The sequence below is a fragment of the Filicampus tigris genome, chromosome 9, assembly GCF_054856515.1.
Source record: "Filicampus tigris isolate MCC_2025a chromosome 9, RoL_Ftig_1.0, whole genome shotgun sequence".
NCBI lineage: Eukaryota > Metazoa > Chordata > Actinopteri > Syngnathiformes > Syngnathidae > Filicampus > Filicampus tigris.
In genome coordinates this window covers 16,390,034-16,417,446 of record NC_141225.1, presented here as the reverse complement: position 1 = coordinate 16,417,446, position 27,413 = coordinate 16,390,034, and the positions used below count along the sequence as shown (strand labels likewise).

Below are 27,413 nucleotides of genomic sequence, written 5' to 3'. Positions count from 1 at the left end.
CCAAGGTACTTGTTTCTTGTTTGGCAGACCGGGCCAAATGTTCTCAATGGTTGTATAACTTAAGGCCCATGGGCTGTAGGTTCCCCACCCCTGCGTTAGGGGATATAATAAATGAAAACAATCGCAAATAATATAAGGACAGCACTCAGCATTTGATTTACACTGGCTTGTTCAGTATGAGCTTTCTTCAAAACGAGGATCTCGTGTGTGACAGCAGTTGCTACCTATAGTCACCCTTATATTCCAGCTGTGTGGGAGGTGGTCTCTTGTCCTCACATCTGGACTATGTTAGCAACTTCCTGTCACAGCATCTGCTCTGCCCCCACCTCGCAAAAGCCTCAATCCAACCTGATGCTCCACAGAAAGCCTTGAGTGTGTGTGTACATACAATGGCGGGTGGTTTTGGTTTTGTGTATGCTTTGAGGTACAATTTAATTGACTGGATCAAAGACACACATATGTGCCTGTGAAATAATGTTGTGTGTTGTGTTATACAATCAGGATGACTCATTTTTGTGACCAGAACATAAGAGTATAACCTTGGCTGCTTTATTGCATACATCTTAGGTGCAGCCACACACACACGGTCATTAAATTTTGCACAATGTTTGTGGGAATAGATGCCAGATTTGTATCTCTCAAAACAAAGACTAGCCTTTCCTTTGAAAACTGACAATTGTCTTAAGTATTTGAATTTGCACAATAGTTTTATGACAACAGTATTTTCAAGTTTGTTTGGGACCTTAGACTCATTCACATATGGCCACAAACTGTCACGTTTTACCATAGAGCATAGCTTAACTCATTCACTGTCAGACATTTTCAGACTCTTTCACCCTAACCTTTGAAAAAATATATAAATGAATTCCTGGGATTGGATGGCTGGACTGTGAAAAGACAAAAAAAATACGTCACTGGCAGTGAATAAGTTAATGGTTGAAACCGGTTTGTATTCCGATCTGTTACTAATGTCATAAATCAATAGAGAGAGGAATTACATATTGCAAAAACACATGAGTAGGATGATCATCTTCTTCTATCCATTACATTGTAACATACCAGATATTTTGCATGTTGGCAAGACAGGGTTGAATTGTTTTTAGAAAATATTGTGTTGTGAAAGGGGGCGGCACGGTGGTCGACTGGTTAGCACGTCCGCCTCATATTTCTGAGGTCGTGGGTTCGAGCCCGGCTCCGGCCTCCCTGTGTGGAGTTTGCATGTTTTCCCCGTGCCTGCGTGGGTTTTCTCCGGGTACTCCGGTTTCCTCCCACATTCCAAAAACATGCATGGTAAGTTGATTGGACTCTCTAAATTGCCCCTAGGTGTGATTGTGAGTGCGGATGTTTGTCTCTGTGTGCCCTGCGATTGGCTGGCAACCAATTCAAGGTGTCCCCCGCCTACTGCCCGAAGACAGCTGGAATAGGCTCCAGCACGCCCCGTGACCCTTGTGAGGATAAGCGGTATCGATAATGGATGGATGGATGTGTTGTGAAAGCATATGTGCGCAAGTAACCGCTTGAATTGCTTACTCTATCACATTCCACCTTACATTAAAATTAATATTGGGTGAGTAATATTCTTTCAGGGAAAGACTGGCATTGGCTGTCAGGGAAAAGCAAGCCTGGGCACCTCTGAGCCATAACGCATCACACAACCTGTAACGTCTGTGATCTGTCGATGGAGCTCATCTAAATATGGTATGGTGCATGTTTAACGGGTATATGTTGTGCCCATACTGTACAACTTGGGAGCTGTGGCTTTGTATGAACTATAAAACATAAACTGTACAATGAGAACAGGAATTAATGTCTGTAAAATTAATGGTTAAGTAGATATGAATCTGAAGCAAAATTATTCATGCATCTATCTACAAACGATTCACTTTATAAACGATAAGGAGAAAAAAGTTCAAATAATAGCACATGGAAGTGTAACTTACAAATGATTCCCTTTATAAACGATAAAGGGAAAAAAGTCAAAATAATCACACGTGGAGGTGGAACTTAGTGAAATGTCAAAGATGCTTGCTGTGTGACATTATCAAAGGTCAAAGTGTCAGGCTTAGAAATCAAAAAGATATAAGTGCAGTGTTTTTTAACAGTTTTTGTGTTTGTGTAATGTATATTGGCTCCACTGGTGGAATAACAAAGTACAAATATGTTGTTACTGTACTTTATGGAGATTTTTCTAAACCAAATCAATGTTTAATCGTCTCATTGTATTGTTAGTTTTGAAATCAAGAGTGAAGGATAGTTTGCGTAATAGTTGTTCAAGTTACTGTGAAAAGGGTAGTAACAAAACATTTATTGCAAAATCTCAGTTATTATTCTTCACAGGTGATAATTTGGAATTTTGGTACAGATTTTAGCAAAGATCATGATTCGCTTTCGGGGGCCACATAAAATGATGTGGCGGGCCAGATCTGGCCCCCCGGGCCTTAAGCTTCACACATGTGCACTACAAAAGGAAGATTAGTGTTCAAACTGATGAACGTTTTTGGTTTCTCGCAAATATTCACTCGTTTTGTATTTGATGTCTGCAACACATTCTAAAAAAGGTGGACCAGGGGCAACAGAAGACTGCGAAGCTGAAGAATGCTAAAAAAATTAATAAATAAAAAACACCTGTTTGGAGCATGTTTTTCTGGGCAGATGCCCATCTGAGATGGACTGACACAAAGTGGAAAAATGTGCTGTGGTCTGACGAGTCCACATTTCATATTGTTTTTGGAAATCACAAATGTCATGTCGTTCGGGCCATAAAGGAAAAGGACCATTCGTATTACCGGTATTATCATGACAATTTGTTATTTAAGTATTCTAACAAGAAACATGACGGCGATACAATACACATAATTTTCATTTGGGGGGGCCACTCTGGCCCTCGGGCCTTGAGTTTGATGTAGAACATTTCAAATGTAACTTTTAATAGTTGTACCTCACAAGAAGCTTAGTTTAGCCTTTAGCATAGCATGGAGGCGCCGAGTTCAAAACTGTGGATGCCCCGACCCCTCCTCTTTCACCCCTCCTCTTCCTCCCCTCCAACGGACTCAAATCACCAGTCCAGGAGGTAAAGATTGAGAGGGATTCACCTCTGACGAGGGTAATGTTTTGGGTTTTTTTATCCTTAAAGTGCCGTTAAAGCAGACAGACGGGGGAAAGGACAGGGGCGGTGCGTGACGCCAAGTGTGATACTTTCCACGGAGAGAGAGGGAGAGAGGTTGGACCGGGAGTCGTCCTAAGTGGAGCCCGAACCTCCTTCTCCACTACCACGGCTAACTCCACTCACGAAATAGCTAACCATCCTAAATAACTACTTTTAGACAAGTTACACGAGGGGGGAAACGATGTTGTTGGCGTGTTGTAATTGTAGTCGCTTTTAAAAGCAAGGAGCCCAAGGAAAAGTTAGGGAAAACCGGTTTTCCCTGGTCCATTACCACCGCTTTTGTGTTTGTGAATGGTGGAGTAATTTGTCTGCTGACAGCGCCAATTGTCCCGCACAAGTGAAAGTTCCAAGCTGCTCACTCGGTAAGTTTTTCTACATCTTGTGCCATACGTTTCCATTTTTTCTTTCTGTGTTTGTCACAAAGTATTGTTTTGTGGTGAGTGACCATGTGGCGTCATGAAAACAATGCCGTACATAAAGGTGTCGATCACTTATTCAAATGCCCCCCGTACACATGTAACAGTTTTGTGACTTTTTGTTACTTGGAGCGTTGCCATTTGATTAAACACCCCTTATCGCTAAACATGACTTTTTTTATGAGGTGTGCAGTTTGGTGTGTGTGCGTGGAAACAATATGATCTCTTTTGTTGTTTTGACATTTGTAAAGCATTCCTTTACATCAGAAGGCTGTTTGACTAACCTTAACTTAATCTGAAATTAGGTATGGACAAGACACCGAATACTGTTGAATTTGCAGTCAACAGCGTTATAACACATCACATTTTATTTGTTTAATTTATAGTTAAGCCGTCTGTAGTGTGCTAGAAAATAACCCACTCACCCCATTCAGATAGTTCAGTTCTATTTAAAAGACACAATTTTAGGTTTGTACATTCTATGCAAACCCTAAATACATTCTTCACTTCACAAGGCCAACATTTCTCCTTGTGGCCTACATGGCGTGCCAGGAGTTTAAACCCTGCGGTTGTGTTCTGTGATCTAGGGTAGGAGTGCCTCTTGGTTTTTGGGTAGTCAGATGACAGCCTACAGGTCCTGTCTTTACCAGGGACTTGAAGGCTGTAGTTACAACCCCCACTTGAGTGCACACCGCCATCTCTATCTGTTGACCTAGTCTGTCAGCCTGCACCAGATGGTTTTGCCCCTTTGAAAAGGCAGAGAGGAAATCCTTCCCTGCTTTGGGGTAAAAGACAAGGCAGGAAGAGGCAAAACGTGCATGTCTGACTTAACCGTTTGATTAAAACGGATACCAGCGTCATGACTTTTTTTTTTTTTTTTTTTTAAAGGACAGAACAATCTTGCTTGTTTGGGGACTAGACTATCATCAAGGATTAAAAAATGAAATAATGCATAAACCAACTTTCAGGAGGGTTTGTGGGGAAATTACAACTTCTTGTTAATGATATGTAGGATTTGCAGCATGAACATAATTAGTCTTATCCTCCTAACACAATGACTCAATACCGACCCCCATACACACTGCAAGTATTGATACACACCTCGGCTGTCTTATCTACACTTGAATTAATCAATCAAGGTGGATTAGGCACATTAGCCCCCCCTGTATTTTAAGTCTTTACGTACAGTGGTGCCATGTGATACAAGTGACTCGATTTAAGAGCTTTTCGATCTGCAGATTTATTAATTTTTTTGCTTTACCTTGCAAACCAACATTTGTGAAAAGAACTCAACTCACTTCACAATAAGCAGCAGGTTTGCAGGTAGTGAGCAATTCTTGAAAAAGAGGCTTCAAGCTGTTCATTGCCATTTCCACTTGAAATTTACCATCAAAATGAAGTGGATTACATATTATGTATTGACAACACCATAGCTTTGCCATAACGTCTATAGCTAATGTTAACAAGCAATGCAATTGTAGATAGGCTAAGTAATAGTGTCGCTAATGGTGTTAAACATGAGATATTTGAACACAAATGGTGGCGCAACACTCAAAGACAGACAATATAATACTCAGACATATATTTATCCTTTGCAAAAATTGACTATTACTGCAGCTTAGTGACACAGCTGTTAAACTCTTGATCGTGTTGTCTCTCTATTATACTGCCCTCAGGTGGGGAAGGTACACAAACAAGGAGCAGCACAATTTCCATTGAATGAAGCAACAATATGGAAAAATGTTTTGATTGTATATGATGATGTCATTACATTTCTAGAATTATATTTTTCTTATTATAAAACACTGGAATATAGTAATGATGTTTCCATTAATTTCATTGGGGAAAGATTATTATATGGGTATTTCAAGGCACCCTTGGAGTTTTATATGATAGCTGCATGAGTTTGGTGTGAAGGCCCTTGATTTGGACACTTGCAACAACTTCCAAAATGTTGTACAAGAGGGGGATAACTCCATAATTAATTTCACGTTCAGAGTCTATCAGTATTGTTGTGATGGTCAGGTGTCCCAATGCTTTAGTTCTTGTAGCGTTTATGTTACTGACTTTCGGATTGCATTTTAGACTGTGATAAACCTTTCTATCTTTCTCCAGTTACATGACGAAAACAAGCACTTTTGAAGATGGACTGAGTCTGTTGTACTTGATAAGAAGCATTTGAAATCCCTTGTTTTACATTAGCTGTCCTATCAGTGGACACATGACAAGTCAAAACAACTCAGTAGAACAGAACTTGTACAAGTCCTCGGCATAAAGGAGAAACAGCTCAGCTTCAGCCTCGTCTCCCTTTTCAAAGGGACACCGCTATCGTTCAAGATTCCTAAGTAAATGCAGTTTGACACTGCTGAATAATGACGTTATATGTGATTTAACCCCCAGAAGTGCTGAGGGGTTCCTTGCGGGCGCCAGCGTCTTGAGGGAATGCCTCGGTATAGCGGTTTTGTCCAGGTGCTGAGCACATGGTCACATCCAAGCAAGTTGACTCTGAGCATGTCTTTATGAACAACAGCAGTGAAGAAGAAGAAGAGTGGTGCAATCTGCTGCAGCTCAAGTTCACATGGGATGTACATTGTTTGGTAGTCAATCATGGATTTTCCCCCAGCTTTGTGTGCCTAGTGGCATACTAGGGGTAACTGAAGAGGGAAAATTCAACAATAATCACAGTCAATAATAGTAATTCAATACATTTAGTAACAGTTTAAACACAAGGGGATGTTTACAATAGACCAAGTAAAAATGAGGATTTCTTTTCTTTTTTTCCTTTTTTTTTTTTAAAGAAGGGAATTGACAGACCACACTAATATATAAACGCCAAACCATTAAGTCTTGTACAGATTAGTCGATTTGTGAATTTAGCTACTCGGTGTCGATTACAGCGTGATGTCATCTAGCCGCTAATAATCTGTTTTGGGCTTGAGTAGGAGGCAGAGCCGTTTGCAGCAACAGAAGTGTGTGTTGAATGAAATTAGACCCTCATCTTAATTGATTTAAATTGTCTTCTATTTCGGAATGTGCAGCTTTGGTGAGTGAGTGAGAACCAGTCGGGGTGGCGGGGACTGATTCCAACTTTTCGGCCCGCGCTATCAAAGTGGAAAGAGATTGGGATCTCCTCGCATGACGAGGTTGATGATAATTTGCCAACACAGCAAATTCCCAGCATGCAAGACCCATTGCTGTGGTGGGTCCAGAATAAGGACAGATTTTCCCCATTTGGCCAAATTGTGTGAATGTTATCTGGATGTTCCCGCGGCAAGCACACCCAGCAAGAGGATTTATCTGCAAACACCAAGTCACAGTCGACGAGCCTTGACCCAGCTGTGTCGATTAACTTGTGTTCCAACGTGTACATTATGTTCTTCATAAATTAGATGTATGAGCTGTCCATTGTCAGTGACTATCGATTATTGCCAAGCATTTCCAACTCCTGAGATTTTTTTATATATTTTTTATTACAGGACTGAAAAAAATATCAATCAGGGACTAGTCGACTTGACTTTGGTGACATTACTGGCACCAACAAAAACAAAGTCATGCAACCCCTACAGGGCAGTAATTGTTGGTAGAAACACTACATAAGTGCACTAACACTTTTGTTTGCACATACTGTATGTGAAAGAACAGTTGAAGTAATGTGACTCAGCTGGTGAAGTAAATGTAGACGTGTAAGCACAAATGCTACAAAAGTGATGTTTCCACTATTATTGTTAGCTGGGAAGTTCTTATGTATGCCCAGATTGGCCACTTGAAACACATGTGCATGTCCTTTGTTTTCGCAGACTTTGACTTTTAAGCGTTCACATGGAAACAATAATATTGTCACGTTCCGAAAATATGTCACGTTGAGACCAGCGTGAGTTTTGGGTCTCATCATGTAAACAAAGGGCTTTTAAGGTTTAGATGGCTTTAATACAACAGTATGGGCGTTTGTCTCTAAAATTGTTTGTGGCTTTGTAACAACAACAGAAACAAAAACAATGTTGAAAACCACATCGATCCCATCATGTGCAAACGTCTCTCCAAAGCCCACTTTTAGAACTGTAAACACTGATTATACCTGTGTCATGGAAGGAATTTAGAGGAATGGATTGAAGCAAACCCGCCACACCAATATTTGCAGTTCATTCCAATGATGTAGCTATAATTGATTGCAATATGTGACCTACCAGACACATATTATTTTAGGAGCTGTTATGCTTTTAGTAGAACACGTAAACTACTACTGTACTTGATGGCAGACATGCAAAAAAAAGTAGACAAAAATAACCAAAAATCGATTAGGAAACTGCACTTGAAAGTTGACAGGTTTGCACGACCCCCCCCCCCCCCAAAAAACACGATAATTTTTCCCCTAATAATCATGTACTGTATGTTGGGATTGGAGGTGGTTTACTTTTCCGTTTGTGCTAATTTTGGTTCTGTACTTCTTTGGTGTTACAGTTATCCAGACAGAAAGATGAGAGGTTTTGTGTTTGTTTGGAAACTTTTCAACTGATGAAATCGCTCTTAAAAGGGAAGTCAACCCAAACATATTTTTTTCAAGAATATGTTCTATGCAGGCCCACTAGTTGAAACACAACATTCTGATTAATATTGCGTTTGTGGAATATGAGTTCAGCAGCAAAATGTACCCATTTTTAGCCATCTCAAGGGGCGGCCATTTTGTAACTTCTGTCGACTGAAAATGACATCACAAATGGTCAGGGCTCAGATAACGACCAATCACGGCGCTGCTTCAGAGAACAGGTCAGCCGTGATTGCTCGTTACCTGAGCCCTGAGCAACTGTGATGTCATTTTCTGTCAACAGATGTGACAAAATGGCCGCCCCCAGAGATGGCTAAAAACAGGTGGATTAATTCCTATTCCACAAACACAGTATTTACCAGAATGCCTTGTTTCAACTAGTTTGCCTGCATAGAACATATTCTGGAAAAAAAAAATGTTTGGGTTGACTTCCGCTTTAAGGCGCAATTATTGTCATTTGCTGTCGCGCAGTATTTTTGCTTTCAGAACACGTTTCATAGTGGTGAGCAACTGCTGTTTACTACACTTTAATAACATGCACATATATTTTGGTTGGTTTCCAACCTGTAATCTAAACCTCATGTCACGCAAAGTGTTTTACAGGCACACCCAGCATCAGATAGAAGCTCATCTCCACCGCCAGTGGAGTGTTTTGACTTGCCCTGCCTTGATGCATAAGCCACTTTCCCACTACCTTCACAATAAATTGACATCAGTGTTGTAATTATAGAGCCCGCCATTTATTCACTTGCCCCTTTCAGACAACTCACAGCATCAGGAGTGCGCTTTGACGCGGCCGTTGCAGCTTCACGCATTCACTTTCCCTCCACGGTGTAATTTTTGTTGCAAGCAACAATACACTTGGACCCACTCTGCTTTAGTGCAATGCAGAGTCCGAACCTAACGGAGGGAATTTCCCTACTTACTCTGAAGATGAGGCTTTTAACGTGTTGCATATTTCTGCGCTACATTCTAAGCATACACTGAAGACATGTGACTGCCCTCTTAACAGTCCTCTTTGTGTTGCTGTTTTCATGCTTCTTAAAATACAGGCTTACAGTCTTTGGTTGAAAGGCCTTTATTGTTCGACTAACGTCAGGCAGGCTTTAATTAGGTGAGATTATATGTATGTGTGTGTGTAGGGGCAAGGGATGGGGGAATTATACTTTTAATTATTGCTAACTTAAAGAGTGCTTTTACGCTAGCACTCATGGGTCAGTTTTAACTACTATTACTAATACCCATACGTGGACCATATATACACCAGTATCAATCAAATTCTGGCGTGGTTTAACCTCAATCCAAACCAACGACTCGACTGTAAATGTAACTACCGGTAGTGTGTCAAAAGGTGAAACCACTGACATACTGTACACCTCTTAAATTTACTAAAGAAAAGAATAACATTGGAAGTGGGGAAGATGGACGTTTACAAACCCATCAACTGACCTCCAGAGAGCGTAAACTACTTCTTAAGTGTGAATAACCCTTTTTTTTTAAAAAGAAAATCACTTAACACTTAATCACTTTCTGTGGAAGTTGTATCTTCACAGAAGATGTCGGAAAATATTTCTCAATAGTGTGCATTCATATCAACGATATGGGAAAACGAACAACTGGTGACGAAGGAAAGACTGTGACGCTGAGGGGAAACAGCTGAAGAGGACCAAACAGAAGAGAATAACTGACATTTTTGGCATCCGAGCAGGACAAGTGGCACAAGTGGCTGAAAACAAAAAAGAAAAAAAAAGTAGAACGTCAGGAATGGTGACTGTAGATGTTGCCTTTCAAGTTACTACAGGTGATGATGGGATCAGAAATAATTTAATCAGTGCATCCACTATGCAATCAAGATTCATTTCATGGGTGCAACTTTGATGTCCGAGTCACACTGCCAATTTATAGGTCTGTAGTTTCTTCTTCTCAGTTGCCAGCATGGAGTTTGTCCTGTCACCTTTGAGCATTAAGAGTTTGGAAAATGTTTTGCTGTATTATGCAACTTGTTTCAGGAAACTACCACAAATAGAGTTGCGACGCAATAACACCTTGCTGCAACCACCGCGTTCGTGTCTGCAGGATCACTTGGCGACATGTTTTTTTTAGATTAGCAAGCGATCTAGAGAGATGTTATTTTCCGCTCTTATTCTGGCATCCATCTTCCTCCGACCGAGTGTGCGAATGTTCCTCGCAGCGTAAAGCCTTCGAAGTTGCCGTTCGCTGATCCGAAGCGTCAGTCAGCGTTGGTGATCCAAAAGCTTGGCTGGTGTCAGTGCTCCATGTCACAAAAACAATGGTCAACCCCTGTTGAAAGATGATGTTCACTTCCTCATCAGGTCCTTCCTGCTTCTCCAAAGCAGGACATTTTGTTGGGGCCCATATGATGCCCTGCTCGATAATCCTCCACAGTGAAAACAGATGTTATGATTGGGAGGGGGATGAGTAGTAATTTATTTGTGTTTACCCATATTTTTATTCCCTTGCTCAGAATGGAAAAGCCATTTTAACCCCACTGATAAGCACATTTTCTTTACAGCTCCTGTTGTCTAGACTTGACCATTTTTCTGCTTGGGCACATGTCCAGTATAAGACGGCCTGATTTATGGCTGCAACTGCAAAGCACAGCTTGCATTCTTTGGTGGCTTCTCCCATACCGCCAGATCATAATCTTATCTTCTCAGCTGGCCATGGCCATCAAGCCAGGGGAAAGACGCTTTTCACTGGCCACGCGCGTCCAACTCTTCATTAAACACGCCCAAATTAGCTATGTGGGGAACTTGTCGCCAGCCCGGCCTCCTCAGCAGCTGAGCACTCAGTTGTGCATTACTCAGCCCCCTGCTGCGTTTGTTCAGGGGGAGTAGCCTCTTCAGCAGTTGTATGGGATGCTTGCTAAAGCCGCTCATCGCCGGTGTTAACTTCTGGTCGCTATCTAAATTACAAGGTGTTCTCGGTTTAGTACGGGAGTGAGCCTCAATGCGTATGTAACGCTGTAGTAAAGTTAGGATCATAGTAAATATTTGTGTGAAAAAATACATCTCATTAATAAATATAAACAAATCAAGTTGTAAAAGAGTTAAAGGGAAGTCAACCCAAACTTTTTTTTTTTTTTCAAGAATGCAGGCCCACTAGTTGAAACAAGGTATTCTGACAAATATTGTGTGTGTGTGTGTGTAGAATAGGATTTAATCCACCTGTTTTAGCCATCTCCGGGGGTGGCCATTTTGTCACTTCTGTCGACTGAAAAATGACATCACAGTTGCTCAGGTAACGATCAATCACGGCTCGCCTGTTTTCTGAAGCTGAGCCATGATTGGCCGTTAACAGAGCCCGGAGCAACTGTGATGTCATTTTCACTTGACAGAAGTGACAAAATGGCCGCCGCCAGAAATGGCTAAAACTGTGTGGACTTTGCTGCTTAACTCATATTCCACAAATACAATATTAATCAGAATGCCTTGTTTCAACTAGAGGGCATGCAGAAAACATATTCTTGAAAACAATATGTTTGGGTTGACTTTGACTTTAAGCACAGCGGGAACTGAGCGTGGAAATTAAACCCACCTTGCCAGCACGAGTGTCAAGTGAGCGAACACCTACGCCGTTAGTGACATTTTGTGTTTGTTTATTTCTGCAAAGAAATTGCTTTACAAAAGATTTTGGACGCCACATGTATCGCTATAAGGAAACAGAACCATGTGATTTCTCCCAGTCGGTGAGTAAATTCATATTTCAGGGATTTCCATATAAAGAGTGAAGTACCTGCCACATTATCTTGATGTTGCCAGTCGTATTCTGTTCATCCCAATGTATCTTTGTGTTAACAACTTTAAATTGATACTGCTGATACTGAGTTAATGATCTTTCAACTCTAAGGCACTGAGTTAATGATCTTTCAACTCTAAGGCTCTAAGATGAATTATCTGCTAGCCCGGACTACAGACTGTTCATCTTGTTGACGCGTATTCAATTAGTTGCCGGTTGATTTTAGCTCATGTCGAAAATGTGGCGCGGAACCATTGCTGGAATTCCAGCATGAAGATCGATCATGTTGCTTGTTGATAGTCCCTCCTCCCATCACTCAGCTGCCATTGGAGGGAAGCACTTGGCTCCCGTCTTCAAGCAAACATTCGTTTCTCCACTCGTCTCCTTGGTGCTCCTCGCCGTCGTCACTCGGGCCCCTCTTTCACGTGCGCGGTTTCTTGCAAGAGGTCACGGCATGGGCCTCTGGGTCTTTGTTATGGCCCACAATGGCTCTATTCTCCAACAGCGGCGAGGTCTTCTAAAAGCTGCAAGACACTGGACACCATTGTGACTCACAGTAACATGATGCAGCCGTACAGACACATGGGAGCGTCTGCGTGTGTTCATCTGGACTTAACTAAATTACTTTTCAGATGCTTTTGGAATGCTCGCGCTCAGAGTGTTACTCGAGTTAGTAAAGTGAGTGAGATGTTCTAACAAAGTTAGCATGACACCAAAAACGGTGTTGCCTTGGGCACAGGATTTGATCAGCTGTCAGGACTTCACAAGCATCACAAAGCCTCAATTCAGGTCAACATTTTCTTTTATGGCGTACTGGAATTATGATTTTTAAAACCCAGCAGTTGAGCGAGGTCATTTATAGATGAGGTAAAATAAATAGTTTTTTAATAGTAGTTTTTTTGTGTGACTTTTATGATGCAAGTATTGGACAAAATCCTGTAAAAAAAAAAAAAAAAAAAAATTATTGCTTAAAAATTATTTCACCAATACCTCATTTTTTAAAATCATAATTCATTTTATTATTATTAATTGACCATTTATTTATTACATTTTTTAAAATAAATCAATTGACTGCTTAAGATTTTAAAAAAAATCTTGTTCATTAACCGGTTGAAAAAAAAACGACTTAATTTATGCCAAAAATATTTCAGGACTCTTCATAATAAATGAAAAAGTCCCTATTTGCTTGGAGAGTAGGATTGGAAAAATGGAATGGGCCCTATGTGGTGATATGTGCTGGCCCAGTGATACAGATGCTGCCGTTTTCAGATACAATTTAACTTTAATAGTAAGCCATCATTTCTATCTTCTTGTTCTTGTAGAGAAATATGAGCATGTCATCATGAACACAGAAAGAAACTCAGTCAAATAGAAACATTGGAAGCACAGCAGAGATACTGAGTCGACTTTAGAAGCTTATTCGGTTTTTGTATTCACGTTCCATTCTTCTCTAGGGCTGCAATCAAGAGAAGAGATGGTCTCATTAAGAAAGAAATGGATGGATGGATGAATCAATGATCCAACATTCTGGTTAGAATATACTCACATTTATTTTAACTCAGGTTTTGTGTAGTCCGGAATCCGGATCGAAAATGAAGTACTGTAGCATCAAGCGTGTTTCTAATTGTTCTCCAGACTTCAGCGATCACGTGCATGGGCATGATGAAAATATTCCACGTTTGTGCCTTGTCCTTCAGCTGATAGCAATCAAAAGCAGAAGAGAGAAACCAAAAAGTACACGAGTGAGGAAAGCTTTCCGACGAGACCTCATTTTTTCCATGTAAAGTCATTCCCGGGAAACACATGAAGGTACACGTTTTCGTGCTGGACAAAACCTTGAACTGTCAACGTGGAATAATGCGCAGTGTGAAGGGCACTTCCTGTCAAGAAGCAGTGACAAGGCAAACTTGCAAATTTCCGCCCTTAATAGTAAAAGCAGGGCCAGAGTCTCCTGACTGATTTGATTTTTTTTGTTGTTGTTTTTTTTGTCTCTCGTACAAAACGTGAGCTGGTTGTAATCGGATCTCGTCTGTGGTGAGCTCATGGCGGAGGCCTGCCAGTGGTCCACCCATGCAGCCATGTGTGGCTCCCTCGCATTAACCTCCTAAAAGTCACAACCCGTTTAGTAGTAGAAGCTTTGACTTTGCAGCAACAAAGAGATGTCTTTACCTTGTTATGTAAAAGCGGATTGAAGCAACACACAAGAATAACAAGTGTGTGTGTGTGTGTATACGATTGCAGTAAGCTTTTAAAGCCTTGTCATATTGCAAATCCTGACAATGTAGTAAATGTATGCGCTTCACAATACCAAACGGTTTTGCATTTAAAATTGTATGTAAAAGTGTTTGCTCAGGCACCACATACAAGTTAACATTGGCACCAATGCTTGTGCGAGCAAACACTGGAGGTGTCCTGGTTGGTTACAGTATTTTGCTCTTCAGTTTGGATGAAAAAAATCGTGATGTCGTATGTCAAAATATGATATGATCACAGAGGAGAAGTCAAGTCAAAGTTCTACTTTACAACAATATTTCTATGCAGCACCACTAGTCTAAATATTCTGATTAAGATTATGTTTGTGGAATATGAATCAAGCAGCAGAATCCACCCGTTTTCATCCATCTCAGAGGGCGGCCATTTTTTCCACTTGCTCAAGTAACGACCAATTACGGCTCAGCTTGTGAATGTCACATGACCATACTCAGAAACAGATGAGCCGTGATTGGTCATTACCTGGGCCCTGGGCAACTGATGTCATTTTCAGTCCACAGCAAGTGGCAAAATGGTCCCCCCCCCCCACATGGATTAAAAACATGTGGATTTTGCTGCTTAATTCATGTTACACAAACACAATATTAATTAGAATACAGTGTTTGGACTAGTGGGGCCATAGAATATATTATTGTAAAGAACTTTTTTCCTTGACTTCCTCTTTAGAGATGTTTGAAAGAATTTCGTGGACACATTAGTGCTCACACGAATCGGTTTGCATTTTCTGTTTATGACTATTTACACGTATCAAACTTTTGTCTTCATAGCTACCAGAGCAGCTCAGATGGACATGAGATAACATCAGCAGCCAGTGTACCTTGTGTCCTGGTCTTCTTCAGGACCCGAAATCCCAGAATGGCAGATCCCACCGAGCTAAGCTCAGAGTCAGTGGGGGCGGGAAGTGCCGAGGTTGATGCCTGTAGCTTGGAGATAGAGAGGAAGTATGACATCATCCCGGCTGTCATCTGCTCCATGTGTTGCCTCTTTGGCATCATCTACTGCTTCTTTGGTGAGAAACAAACCCTTTCCCAAACCATTACACACATGCCCGCGGGGTGGGAATGGTAGAGTATTCCACAACACTTAAGTCAGGTGCATAAATATTGGGACATTGACACAATTCTCATCTTTTGTGCTCTAAACACGACCACAATGGATTTGAAATGAAATGAATCAAATCAAGTGAGCGGTGTAGGAATTACTCCTGTTTGTGTATACGGGAACCAGAAATAATTGGGACCAATTCATAATCATAAATTAAATTTTGACTTTGTATTATCGGGATAGACCAATTATATTAGGCTGTTATTCAGAATTGTGATATTTAAAAAAATAATCTTGACGGTGTTAAGAGATCAATTTAAAACTGTTACCTTCAGAGAACTATTTATTTACATTTTTATTTAACTTTAAAAGAGATGCTGCTAAGTCTGCACCTTTTGATTTTGTTTGAAATTAAAACAAAGGTAAATGAAAGTTTTAACATGTCAGTTATTTTGGAAAACTTTATTTACTGTAGTGAACTATAGGGAGGTATTGACTTTTCAGTTTTCATGTAACTTTTTAAGACATGCTGATGACCCTGGCAGCTCTCTGAACTTTTTGTTAGAATGTTAAAACAAAGATGTTTATTGTCTAAGATGAAAAAAATAATAATAACAACAACAAAAATGCAACGCTTCACAAATCCGAAAAGTTGTTCGAGAAATATATGCCTAAAGACATGTCAACAATGTCTCCAATTCCTGTTTGTTCTTGGGGCATTTGCAGCAAGTGAAATGCGTGCTCAGTCACATTTAGGTCAGGTGATTGACTTGGCCAATGCATACGTAACATTCCACCTTCAAAAATCCGTCGGTTGCTCTCACACAATGCTTTGGGTCATTGTGTATCTACACTGAAGCTTTTGGCTAAATATGAGTAGATAATGTTGCCCGTAACACTTGAGGAGAATTCATTCTGTTGCCTTGTTGAGCAGTCACATCATCAATAAAATACAAGGAAACCAGTTGCCTTGGCAACCCTACATGTCCACCTGGCCATGGAACAGCTGAGCCGCCCGCCACTTGTCCCATTAATAATTCCTACACCATACTTCTGATTAGGATGTAAATCCCCCTCAAATGAAAGCACATCCCGTTTGTTTTCATTTCAAATCCATCGAGATTGTGTTTGGATCCAAAAAGATGAGGATTGTCAATGCCCAAATATTCCCCAACCTGACCGTATTTGACTTCTCGTTAGTGAACGCTTAGCGATGACGATGCAATATCAGCTCTGCGTTCACTTTGTTTTGGTAGGTTACCGCTGCTTCAAGGCGGTCATGTTCCTGTCCGGTCTGATGTTCGGCTCCGTCATCATCTTCCTGCTGTGCCACAAGGAGCACGTGCTGGACACTCAGCTCAGCGTGGAGGCCAGCGCCGGCATCGGCCTCGGGATCGGCCTGCTCTGCGGCCTGGTCACCATGATGGTGCGCAGCGTGGGCCTCTTCATGACGGGCCTCCTGCTGGGCCTCCTCTTGGCTCTGGCCGCCCTGCTGCTCGCGCTGCAGTTCTACACGCCCGCCACGGTGTGGGTGCCCTTGGGCGCGCTGCTGGGATCGGGCATGCTGTTCGCCGTTCTGACGCTGCAGTGGCAGAAGCTCTTCACCGTCCTCTCCACGGCGGTGTTCGGCGCCGCCATCATGACGGTGTGCGCCGACTACTTTGTGGAGATGCTGGCTTTGGTCACGCACGTGTACGGCTGCCTGCGCCTCTCGCCGGGCCCGCCGCTCTGTTGGTACAGCTTGGTCATCCTGGGCATCTGGCCCACCCTCAGCCTCATCGGAGTCCTGGTCCAGTGGAAACTGACGGACGGCAGGTTCTCCCACACAGAGGGTGAGGATGAAATTGTGTGATTAGTGATGCCAGTAACGCGTTACAAAGTAACGGGTTGCTCTAAAGCATCTGTTTTTACAGGAACGACTAAACTAGCGCGTTGTTTCCCTCGGTGGAGCAATGCGACTACGGTTACTTTGCGAATTCACGCTTCGTTACTCCAGAGCAATTGATAATGTTTACAAAGAGTTTACAGACCTCTCACTGACACTGTTCGCTACTAAAAAAAAATTACAAATTAAAATGGCGGCAGGAGAGAGAGATGTTTTTTTCAAACTGGAAACCCAATCACTATTGTGATTTTGGGTCAGCTAAAGCAAATATCGAGGTGCGTTGCACACTCTGTGCTGTTGACAAAGTGTTATCTTGTTTCAAAAACACTACCAGTACATAAAATAAAACATAACATGGATAGCAGCACATTCAAGCTTAAAGAGAAAAAGACCCACCAGGCTGTGCGGCTTTATGAGGTCTCCAAATTTAATCATATTTATAAAAGATTATAAATGTGAAGTTTTGCCATGACAATATTAACAGTTAAATATGTCAGGCCAAAACGGACTGCCTTAAAAAAAATTCATTAAAGCGGAAGTCAACCCAAACTTTTTTTTTTTTTTTTTTTTTTTTCAAGAATATGTTCCCAGCAGGCCCACTAGTTGAAACACAGCATTCTGATTAATTTTGCGTTCATGGAATATAAGTTCAGCAGCAAAATGCACTCGCTTTTAACGGCTCAGATTCAGAGAACAGGTCAGCCGTGATTGGTCGTTGTGAGCAGTTGTGATGTCATTTTCAGTCGACAAGTGACAAAATGGCCGCCCCCAAAGATTGCTAAAAACGAGTGCATTTTGCTGCTTAACTTATATTCCGCAAATGCAAAATGAATCAGAATGCAGTGTTTCAACTAGTGGGCCTGCTGGGAACATATTCTTGAAAAAAAAAAAAAAAAAAAAGTTTGGGTTGACTTCCGCTTTAAGTGAAGCCTAGATTCAAATTATTTTTTGGGGGGTTAGGGTAACCCTAAAACAATTAGCCCATTTACGTTAAGTGAAATCCATTAAGACTAATTAAAAAATATGTTAAGCCAAAGGTTTTTCTTTATTTTGTTTTCCATGAAAAAGACACCTTACTCTTAAACATCAATGTTAAAAATGCACTCCCAATTAATGACTGGTAAAATCGTTTGTCAGTTTTACTTTAAGTGGAATTGTTAGCATCTGTTGAATGAAATAATAAAGTAACTTGTAATCTAAATTAGTTACTTTTAAAATCAACTAATCAGTATAGTAACGACGTTAGTTTTAAAGTCAGGTCATTCGTAAAGTAACTAAGTTCCTTTTTCAAGGTAAATATGGCAATACTGCGTAAGACCTATGCGCACGATGCCCCATGAAGTGACGCGTAATGTTTGCCCTCTCCCTCTAGTGGTTTTAAGCCGGCGTCAGAAGAGAGTGCAGCTGATGCGCATTCGAGAGAAGGACGCCAGGAAGCGACAGCAGGCAGGTGGGCAGGAAGGCACGTACCGCCGTAAAGCCACCCCAGTGAAACGTTACGCTGGGGACCTTCTGGCACCGGTCAGTGTCACCCAACATGGCGTGTGCTGTGGTTCATGTCTCTCCTTCATCTTGATTTTCTTCCCCTTTAGTTCTCAATTAAGCACGGTGGACTCTCAGAACTCAAAACTGTTCTAGGAGGCTGTTCAACCTGATTTGTTTTTTTCTCATGATTCTGTCATGGGCAGCGCAGTAGCCTACTCAAATGAAGTGTTCTAGAAAATGGATGGCCGAATGTCCTATCATCAACCCGTTTGAGTTCCGAGGGTCCACTGCATACTTTGTCCGTCTCTGGATCACAACAATGTGGTCAAAACTCAAAAGTGTCTCTGCGTGTTTTCCCAGAGCTACCTGCAAAGTCTGCGGGACAGACAAATGGGCACCGGCACTTCCCTTAGCAGCCAGAGCACCACCAACCACACCATGATTGACTTGGACTATGACACGGGCTCCACCGTGCCCCTCACAGCTACAACCCCCGTCGTCAGGGTCTGAGCACCGTGACCGTTTTTAAAAGACAAACAAAGGGACATTCCGGTTCTGTTACGTGCTTGTGATGTTCTGAAGAACTTGTGAGAATCTTTTGTTGTTGATCTGCATGTGAATAGGGGATTACAAGTGGAGAGGGATGCTGCTTTTTTTTTTTTTTTAATTGTATAGAAGAACACTTAAAGCCACTACAACCATGGTGCTTCTCAGAGGAACAAGACACGAACCATGCAAGGTCCTCCATTTCCTCTCATAGTGTATTGAATATATAACGGAGCCGGAAGTGCATTTCTATCGCATACTAAATCTGACATGTACTGTACTTCAGAAGCTAGTCACATAGTGTTGCGTTGTTACTGTTTATCATTGAAGGATGTGTGATTTTATTGTCTTTAGCTGCAGTGTGTCAGAAGAGTATGTCAAAGTGAAGCAAAAATCAGTTACTGCGGAAAAGCTTCTTTTTTTCTCTTTTTTTTTAGCTGCACTCAGATTCTGTTGTGAAGTTTTAGTACGCGTGTGCTTGTCAAACGTTATAATTTATTTGTCATACAACCAAGTACAAGGTAGTGATGATAAAAAGTTGGGTTTTTAATTGGTAGCTGTTATTATCCTGTTTAACTTTAGCCGGGACATTTCATTGTTACCTGTTTATGTACATCCATGTTGATGAAAATGAATAAAATACATGCGTTTGATACTTATTAGTTCAATGAGTGCCATTGTTTTGTTCTCTTTGGGCTCTTAGCAACCAGACCTTTCTCAGGCAATAAAGAGGTCATTGGAAGGATTTCCTATTCTGGAATTGGTCGTAGCTGCCATGCTGTGTGCAGCCAAGAATTTTTTTCTTGTTGTTCACACAAGGCAGGGACAAAACAGCCTTTCATTACTTCTCTTCTTTCTGTCCTTCTGCGTCTTTGCGTTTTTTTTTGTTGCTTCTGGCATCATATTGCACAAAAATACACAATCACAGCTTGACTAGCCAAGTGTGAATATGTGCACAATGGAAGCACTGTGAATCTAGAGTTCACCATCACGTTACGTCCTCTTCAAAGCATCAACACTTATAATGCAACACATATGTTTGCGAGAGAGAGAGGGAGAAAAAACAAAGGCCTCTCTTTAATTCGTTCCTGACATAAAATCTTAGATCATTTTTACAGTCACAAAAGTACAAAAAATGTGAGACAGTCGCAGTCCTTACTTTTCTGTCAAAAAAAAATGCCCCTTGGCCTCGAAGCAGACCCCTCTATTTGGTGTCTGCTGCCCCCTGTCGAGCGGCCCTTAGCATCGCATCCAGCGCTCTTTCTTACTCAGTGGGTATCCTCTGTCCACCCTCAGCAGCTCATTGACGCGCCAGTAGTCATCCCCCTTGAAAAAGTATACCCTGCCGTTGGTCCAGGTAAAGGCAGCGTCCGGGCTGGAAGGCACGCCGCTGAAGAGGATGGATAGGGGCCTGGGAGTTAATACGTTGTATTTGAGCTCATCCCACTGCCAGAAATTAGAGCCCTGCAAGTAAACAGATGCCATGAAAGTAGACCACGTTGAGCACATGAATGTGGAGCATGATCAAGATTTACCTTGATGAAAATCAGCGTCCTGCTGTTCTGCATGTACAAAGCTGCATCAATGTTAGGAGGGACGCGTTGCAATTTCTTAGGGTAGCCATAGTCCAGCACAAAGCCAGTGTACCGCCACACTCGGTTACCTATAGCAGCAAAAATAAACAGAACACTTGAGGAACATAGCAAGCGTCGTCATCAGGGGCATGGTGGCCATAGGGAATTTCGGGTAAATGTCTAGTTTTTCCCGAATGGCTAGTCTGTATCGTGGCTCCAACGCATGTGGACTGACCAATAGTATAGATTTATGAAAAATATGAAATCCACCAAAATGTAGATGAATGAGATCAGATAGATGAAATCAACTGGGAATTATTTGCACAGGTGACCTGCATGCAAAATAAAGAACAATAGCAGAAAAATAAACATTAGTCCAAAACATTTACCAACTTAATCCCTCCAGCTGTCACACGATGACAACTAAATATTATCAATTATTGCGCTGCTAAAATGTGTTCCCTATCCAATGTTTTCCCACCCAACGGTTGCATTTCAGGGTTTCACAGATGACCAGTTGATGCTGGTGGAGCAGAACACAGTCATGGTGGAAGAGCGAGAGCAAGAAATCAGACAAATCGTTCAATCCATCTCGGATCTGAATGAAATTTTCCGCGACTTGGCCGGGATGGTTGTGGAGCAGGTAATTACTGGACATCAATCTCTGTGTGTGACGAACAAAATGTACTTCAACCAGATGCCAAATCAAAGCAGTCAAACACCAGCGTTCAAAGTTCTAGTAGTAAAATGGTCTGCCCTTGTTCCTTCAAGGGCACCGTTCTTGACAGAATCGACTTCAATGTGGAGCAAGCGTGTGTCAAAACAGATGATGGCTTGAAACAGTTACAAAAGGTAAAAGTCCGTCTATTGTGAAATATTTGAGACATCCAGTAGCCTATATGCATTTGATGGTGTTTTCCTGTTTGCAGGCAGAGCAGTACCAGAAGAAAAACAGGAAGATGCTGGTCATTTTGATCCTATTTGTCATAGTCATCATTCTAATTATTATTCTTTTTTCAACCAAATTTTAATCTTACCTTCCTTTTGCTCTCTGTGTGAGTGCTTGTTGTGGACCTCTGCTCAAAACCAAGTTGACAGCCTTTCAAACCAAGCAGGAACCATGAAATTTAATGTCAGTTTTCAGGTGTGCTTTGGGCTGTACCAAGATGCGTTTTTTTTTTTTTTAATCCAAGAAACAATCAAGACTGTGATTGTAACTCACACGTATTTGTCCAGGCTTATACATGACCGTGTTGGCATATATGTCTGTCTTTCTCAAGAGAAAACGCTTTACGGCAGTGGACACGCATGTGTTATGTTGTTGCAACAATGTGAACATGGGGTTAGAAATACAGTGAAAATCAGTATTTTACAGTTCAAGGCTGTGAGAGCAGCACCAAGAATTACAGCAAAATGCTTATATATACAAATTATTTCTACAGTTCAAGGACAACTTTTTGATTTTTTAACATTTTTACCTTCTGATTTAATGATATTGAAGTGGTTTCAAGCACCGCTGCTTGCCTGAATCAGCCTATCTTTTAAAATCACCCATTTGTCATCCAAATGTTTTTGCTTTATTTTAAATGTTTTTCCCCCCCATGGTCCCTGCATTAAGTGCTACCTTTATTAACTGCAGTTTGCACATATTTGAGGCCTGAGCAAGAGGAAGGTGTTATGGATGTAAAACTACTGTCATCTGTATGATGAAAAGAATTATTTATTTTTTTTAAATTACAAATGATCAAGAGGAGCAGAACTTCCGTCACCCAAATAGGCGGAAGTGCCGGTAGTTCCGCCTATAGGCGGAAGTGGTGGAACTTCCGTCACCCAAATAGGCGGAAGTGCCGGTAGTTCCGCCTATAGGCGGAAGTTACGGTAGTTCCGCCTATAGGCGGAAGTTCCGGTAGTTCCGCCTATAGGCGGAAGTGGCGGAACTTCCGTCACCCAAATAGGCGGAAGTTCCGGTAGTTCCGCCTATAGGCGGAAGTGGCGGAACCTCCGTCACCCAAATAGGCGGAAGACTGGGAGTTCCGCCTATAGGCGGAAGTGGCGGAACTTCCGTCACCCAAATAGGCGGAAGTTCCGGTAGTTCCGCCTATAGGCGGAAGTGGCGGAACCTCCGTCACCCAAATAGGCGGAAGTTCTGGGAGTTCCGCCTATAGGCGGAAGTGGCGGAACTTCCGTCACCCAAATAGGCGGAAGTTCCGGTAGTTCCGCCTATAGGCGGAAGTGGCGGAACCTCCGTCACCCAAATAGGCGGAAGTTCCGGGAGTTCCGCCTATAGGCGGAAGTTCTGGGAGTTCCGCCTATAGGCGGAAGTGGCGAAACTTCCGTCACCCCCATAGGCGGAAGTTCCGGGAGTTCCGCCTATAGGCGGAAGTGGTGGGAGTTCCGTCACTCCCATAGGCGGAAGTGGTGGGCGTTCCGTCACTCCCATAGGCGGAAGTGGCGGGAGTTCCGTCTATAGGCGGAAGTGGCGGAACTTCCGGCACTCCCATAGGCGGCAGTTCCGGGAGTTCCGCCTACAGGCGGAAGTGGCGGTAGTTCCGCCCATAGGCGGAAGTGGCAGGAGTTCCGCCTATAGGCGGAAGTGGCGGGGGTTCCGTCACTCCCATAGACGGAAGTTCCGGTTGTTCCGCCTATAGGAAGTGGCGGAAGTTCAGCCTTACTGTAATAACACAACTATTGGCTGGTTCACTTTATTTTAAGAAGGGATTTGGTGGGGAAAAATGTTTGTAATATATGTTCAAAGTGAAGAAAAAGTGCGTGAAAACACCAGACCTATTTCACAAGACAAATGAGATGGACACTAATTGCTTTAGTGGACCAAATAAACTGGTGCGGTGGTCGGAATTGGCCCCCCATCCTCCGTTAATGATGCCTACATTGTCAGTGACTGCTGAACTTTTAGCTATTTTACCTTTAAGAAAGTATGTCTTATTGGTCCTTGGCGAGTGCAGTGCTGCATCCATGTTCCCAGGGAGCTCCTTCCATAGCCTGTCAATCCTTATTGGTGCGTTGTGTCCCAAATCAGAGATAGTCCACATGTACTTCCCGCTGAATGCAAAGGTCTTCATCCAAGGACCTGATTGGACAAATAGACACATCCTTAATGTCTGGAACATATTTTAAGACTGAAGACAAGGCAGCTACCCCTAGTGTTTAACTTGAACTGTGTAATTGTTCACCTTATTCCAACCCTACCCTTACCGCTAATGTCCACATCAAACCCTAATTCCTAACCCGAATGGTATGACACTGGTGAATGTCCCTATGACCCTTGTTGGACATATATAAGCGGACAAATTAATGTAAGTTTGTAAACAGGTAAATCTTGCTATTAGTTTGTTTGTTTTTTTATCATGGTCCCAATGTGATGTTTGAAGTGTTTGCTGCCTGGCGTCATACCAAGCATGATGGTGTCTAGTGTGGCCGTGCACGGGTCAGGGATTCTCTCAGCATCAATGCTGCCTTCAGTAGGAAAGACACTATCTGTAGTTGTTGGACTAGATAGAGTGCCGGATGTGCGTTTGCCTGGAACAAAAAAAAAAAGATGCAGTGATGCAGGAGCAATTCTTTATTCATTAAAAATTGTTTTGATGTCAGACATTTACAGATAGATTTGTAAACAGGATACGTCCAATTGATGAATTTGTTCTAATAACTAGCTCTATCTAAATAGGCCAGCTAGCTAGGTAGATAGATAGCTAGTTAGCTAGCTACATAGATAGATGGATGGATGGATGGATGGATGGATGGATGGATAGATAGATAGATAGATAGATAGATAGATAGATAGATAGATAGATAGATAGATAGATAGATAGATAGATAGATAGATAGATAGATAGATAGATAGATAGATATTACAAACAGCTTTTTGTAATGCGAATGCAAAAAAGCAAAAATTATATTCTAAAAGGCATTTCATTCCGAAGTACTATCTAATGAATGCAGTATTCTGAGTTTCAATCTGTTGTAGTGATTTGTTGTTTGTGTTTTTAAATGACTCACCATACAGTGCTTGGATGCCTTGCACATCATCAAAGTGCAGCTTGAAATTGCTCCGGTAACCGGTATAGACGGCAGCCATTAGGGCGCTTCTGAACTGAGAATGACCCAAGCCGAGAGCGTGACCGATTTCATGGGCCGCCACGATACGCAAATTTGAGCCATAGTACGAGCCCTCCGTCCAGAACTCATCCTCGTCAAAGTGGACCGCTCCGGATTCTGGTGCTTCTGCGTGGGCCAATACATGACCTGCAGGGAATAGATGAGAAGGAGGAGGAGGATGAGATGCTGCTAATGATGACGACGAGGCATAAAAATGTCAGGAAAAAAAAGCCTAACCACGGCCATCAAAAGGAATGCTACAGTAGCCATCTCTCTTGTGGAAGGCAATCCTGATGTCACCCCTTCCGTATTCCACCTCTCTGAAGGTCAAATCCGTCACATCGCTCCAGTACTTGAAGGCCTCCTGGATGGCTTTTTTCACCTGGGCCTCCTTCATGTCCGGTGTGTAGTTGTAAATGCGGTAGGTCAGATTTTTCCTCCTCCACCGACCTGAGAAGATACGAGTAGCATCGGTTGGTTGCCATGTATTCTTTACCATCTGCAAAGAACGACTACTACTGCGGTTTACCGAGAGGAGTGGCCGTCTCCATTTATATCGTATGTCTGTATTATACTGCCCTCAGGTGGCCAAGGTGTGCACACCAGGAGGAGCAGCACAACATGTCCATTGAATTGAAGCAAAATTGTGGTTAAAAAAAACAGACCCACATTTTTTTTTTTTACATTCTTTTTGATTATGGCATGCATGTATGTTTTTATGAAGTACAATATTATGAATAGCATATTCTTATTAAAACAATAAAAAAATGCTGGATTTTGGGATAAGATAAATAGAATAAAGGCATTTCCATTCAACTAATGAACAAAATAAATACCAAAGTGCTAAATTTACAATATATGTTTGTAAAATTGTTTTACTATTTACAATTAAGTCATTTATTATTTTTATATTACTGGCTGTATGAAAAGAACAGCTTCAATCATTCAAATAAAGGCAAATGAAACATTAATGAATATGAAAGACAGTGTTCACTATGTAAACTACACAAAATTCTACCAAACAAATGTGGTGTAGACATAAATCAGTAAGTAATAAATCAGATTTTAACAATAATCTAATTTCAACAAATCTGTGCCTTTATGGCTTTAAATGTTCATGTTTCATGAAACTGATCCGTAAACATGTGGACTGCACTTATCTAGACACAATAAATAAATAAATAAACATACATACACACACACACATATAGTTTTTGTTTTGCGGCCAAATTTCAGCCTTTGCGATTTTAAAAATTGCGCTGTGTTGTCGATTTCAATTTGATTGATTCTTCAGCGTTACTACAGACCATCAAGCTTTTCAACACACATATCAGTGCAGCATAGATATTAAGACTCATAGAGTACTAATCACCCAACACTCTGTATTTGTGCTGTTTCTTGTTGAAGGGGTCCTCCAAGCCACAGCGAGGCTGCCTCATCACAGCCAGGGTGGCCTCGTCCAATTCTCCACTGGTAGGCAGCTCATTCACCCTTTGGAAGACCCTGGAGACAAAACAATAAAAAATATCAGGCACACTTGCACAGGCTAATGGATTCAACCTAACGTATCTTTAAACACTCTGTTTGTTATTGTGGTTGCAGATTGTATAAAATGGACAGTTGCCATTCGGTAATGTTATTTGGCATCATACTTACTATCGCTAACTTTGTATATGATGTAATCATGTTACTCATGTTGTTAAATGGTATCAAGAAAACTCTGCCGTATGCCTCCCTGCATTACGCTGAAGGTTTCTAATATTTTGGTGATTACTAGTATTGAGCAGCACAAGACAAAATAACAGGAACAACTCTCACACACAGTGCAAGTGCCATTCAAATCACCTGAGAGCTTCTATGACCTCCTCCAGGTAGTTGGGGTCCAGGGGATCAGTGGGCTCATTCAGGTAGCCGTACTGCTTCAAATAGGCCTGCGGTGTGCAGAAACAAAGTTGAGTTCCTGGAATTGCAGTTCAAACGGCACACGAAATAGCGTCGTACCTGTGCCTCCTGCAGTTCCATCCACTGCACCACTGCGCAGAATGCGCCGCTGCAAGCGAGCGCCACAAGCACCACGAGCAGCCCGCTGCGCACCATCTTTGAACTCTGAGGTTTCCCCTCCCAAAAATCCACAGCGGAGTGCTCGGCCCGTGGAGGCAGCGGCACTTTTAAAGCGGGGCCTGGCGTGTGACTCAGCCCTGAGGAGTCGATGAGCCATCGGGAAAGAATGTAGATTTGAGGAACGGGCTGCACTAAATCTTGTGAATGCGGTTGTCTTGTTCAGCTGTTCCCAGAGGAGTCACGGCACTTGTCTATGCTGTACAAGCATGTGCACAGAGTCACAGTAAAAGAAAAAGTAAATAGAACAACCTGCAAAATACACTCTTCAAACTGCTGGGTTAAAAATAACACAAATTGGGTGAAATAGGTAACCTAGCGCTGGGTACAATTGGGATGCTGGTATATAACCCAGCATTGGGTTGAAGATTTGACCCAGCACATTGGGTCGAGATCATCATTACCTCAATACAATTACTGATAAGCGATAGATTTTTTTGCACTTGCAATAAAACCTTGGAAGTACATTTCATTGTTGAGCCGTGTGATG

At 41.9% G+C, this 27,413-nt stretch overlaps 2 protein-coding genes and 1 long non-coding RNA gene across 4 annotated transcripts; 2 read left to right on the top strand and 1 right to left on the bottom strand.

Moving 5' to 3' along the window:
* Nucleotides 1-2,976: 2,976 nt before the first annotated feature.
* LOC147142269 (transmembrane protein 198-like) lies at nt 2,977-19,774 on the top strand. Of its 2 annotated transcripts, none has more exons than XM_086041530.1 (5): nt 2,977-3,528; nt 14,923-15,164; nt 16,456-17,031; nt 18,457-18,534; nt 18,930-19,774. In XM_086041530.1, exons 2-5 carry the CDS (start codon nt 15,011-15,013, stop codon nt 18,980-18,982), a joined length of 861 nt encoding a protein of 286 aa, XP_085897656.1. In that variant the 5' UTR covers nt 2,977-3,528; nt 14,923-15,010; the 3' UTR covers nt 18,983-19,774. The 2 variants fall into 2 exon arrangements, with proteins under 2 accessions (XP_085897656.1, XP_085897655.1); XM_086041529.1 differs by having other exon boundaries at nt 18,457-18,605.
* A 379-nt stretch (nt 19,775-20,153) lies between these two features.
* Nucleotides 20,154-26,917, bottom strand: mmp19 (matrix metallopeptidase 19). Its single transcript, XM_086041531.1, has 9 exons — nt 26,807-26,917; nt 26,651-26,736; nt 26,178-26,308; nt 25,043-25,255; nt 24,707-24,952; nt 24,101-24,226; nt 23,613-23,777; nt 20,651-20,778; nt 20,154-20,579 (listed from the first exon to the last, which is right to left on the bottom strand). The coding sequence occupies exons 1-9, from the start codon at nt 26,900-26,902 to the stop codon at nt 20,355-20,357; spliced, it is 1,416 nt and encodes a 471-aa protein (XP_085897657.1). The 5' UTR covers nt 26,903-26,917; the 3' UTR covers nt 20,154-20,354.
* LOC147142268 (uncharacterized) lies at nt 21,193-21,658 on the top strand. The gene is made up of 3 exons (XR_015088208.1): nt 21,193-21,332; nt 21,461-21,541; nt 21,619-21,658. It is a non-coding gene; the product is annotated as an uncharacterized LOC147142268 (long non-coding RNA).
* Nucleotides 26,918-27,413: the final 496 nt, after the last annotated feature.

Coding starts and splice junctions, on each gene's coding strand:
- mmp19 (XM_086041531.1), bottom strand. CDS start 26,902: ATGGTGCGCAGCGGGCTGCTCGTGGTGCTTGTGGCGCTCGCTTGCAGC. Junction 24,953..25,042: donor CATTCCTTTTGATGGCCGTG/GTTAGGCTTTTT, acceptor TATTCCCTGCAG/GTCATGTATTGGCCCACGCA. Junction 20,779..23,612: donor TAAGACATACTTTCTTAAAG/GTAAAATAGCTA, acceptor TTGCTGCTATAG/GTAACCGAGTGTGGCGGTAC.
- LOC147142269 (XM_086041529.1), top strand. CDS start 15,011: ATGGCAGATCCCACCGAGCTAAGCTCAGAGTCAGTGGGGGCGGGAAGT. Junction 17,032..18,456: donor CAGGTTCTCCCACACAGAGG/GTGAGGATGAAA, acceptor CTCTCCCTCTAG/TGGTTTTAAGCCGGCGTCAG. Junction 18,606..18,929: donor CTGGGGACCTTCTGGCACCG/GTCAGTGTCACC, acceptor GTGTTTTCCCAG/AGCTACCTGCAAAGTCTGCG.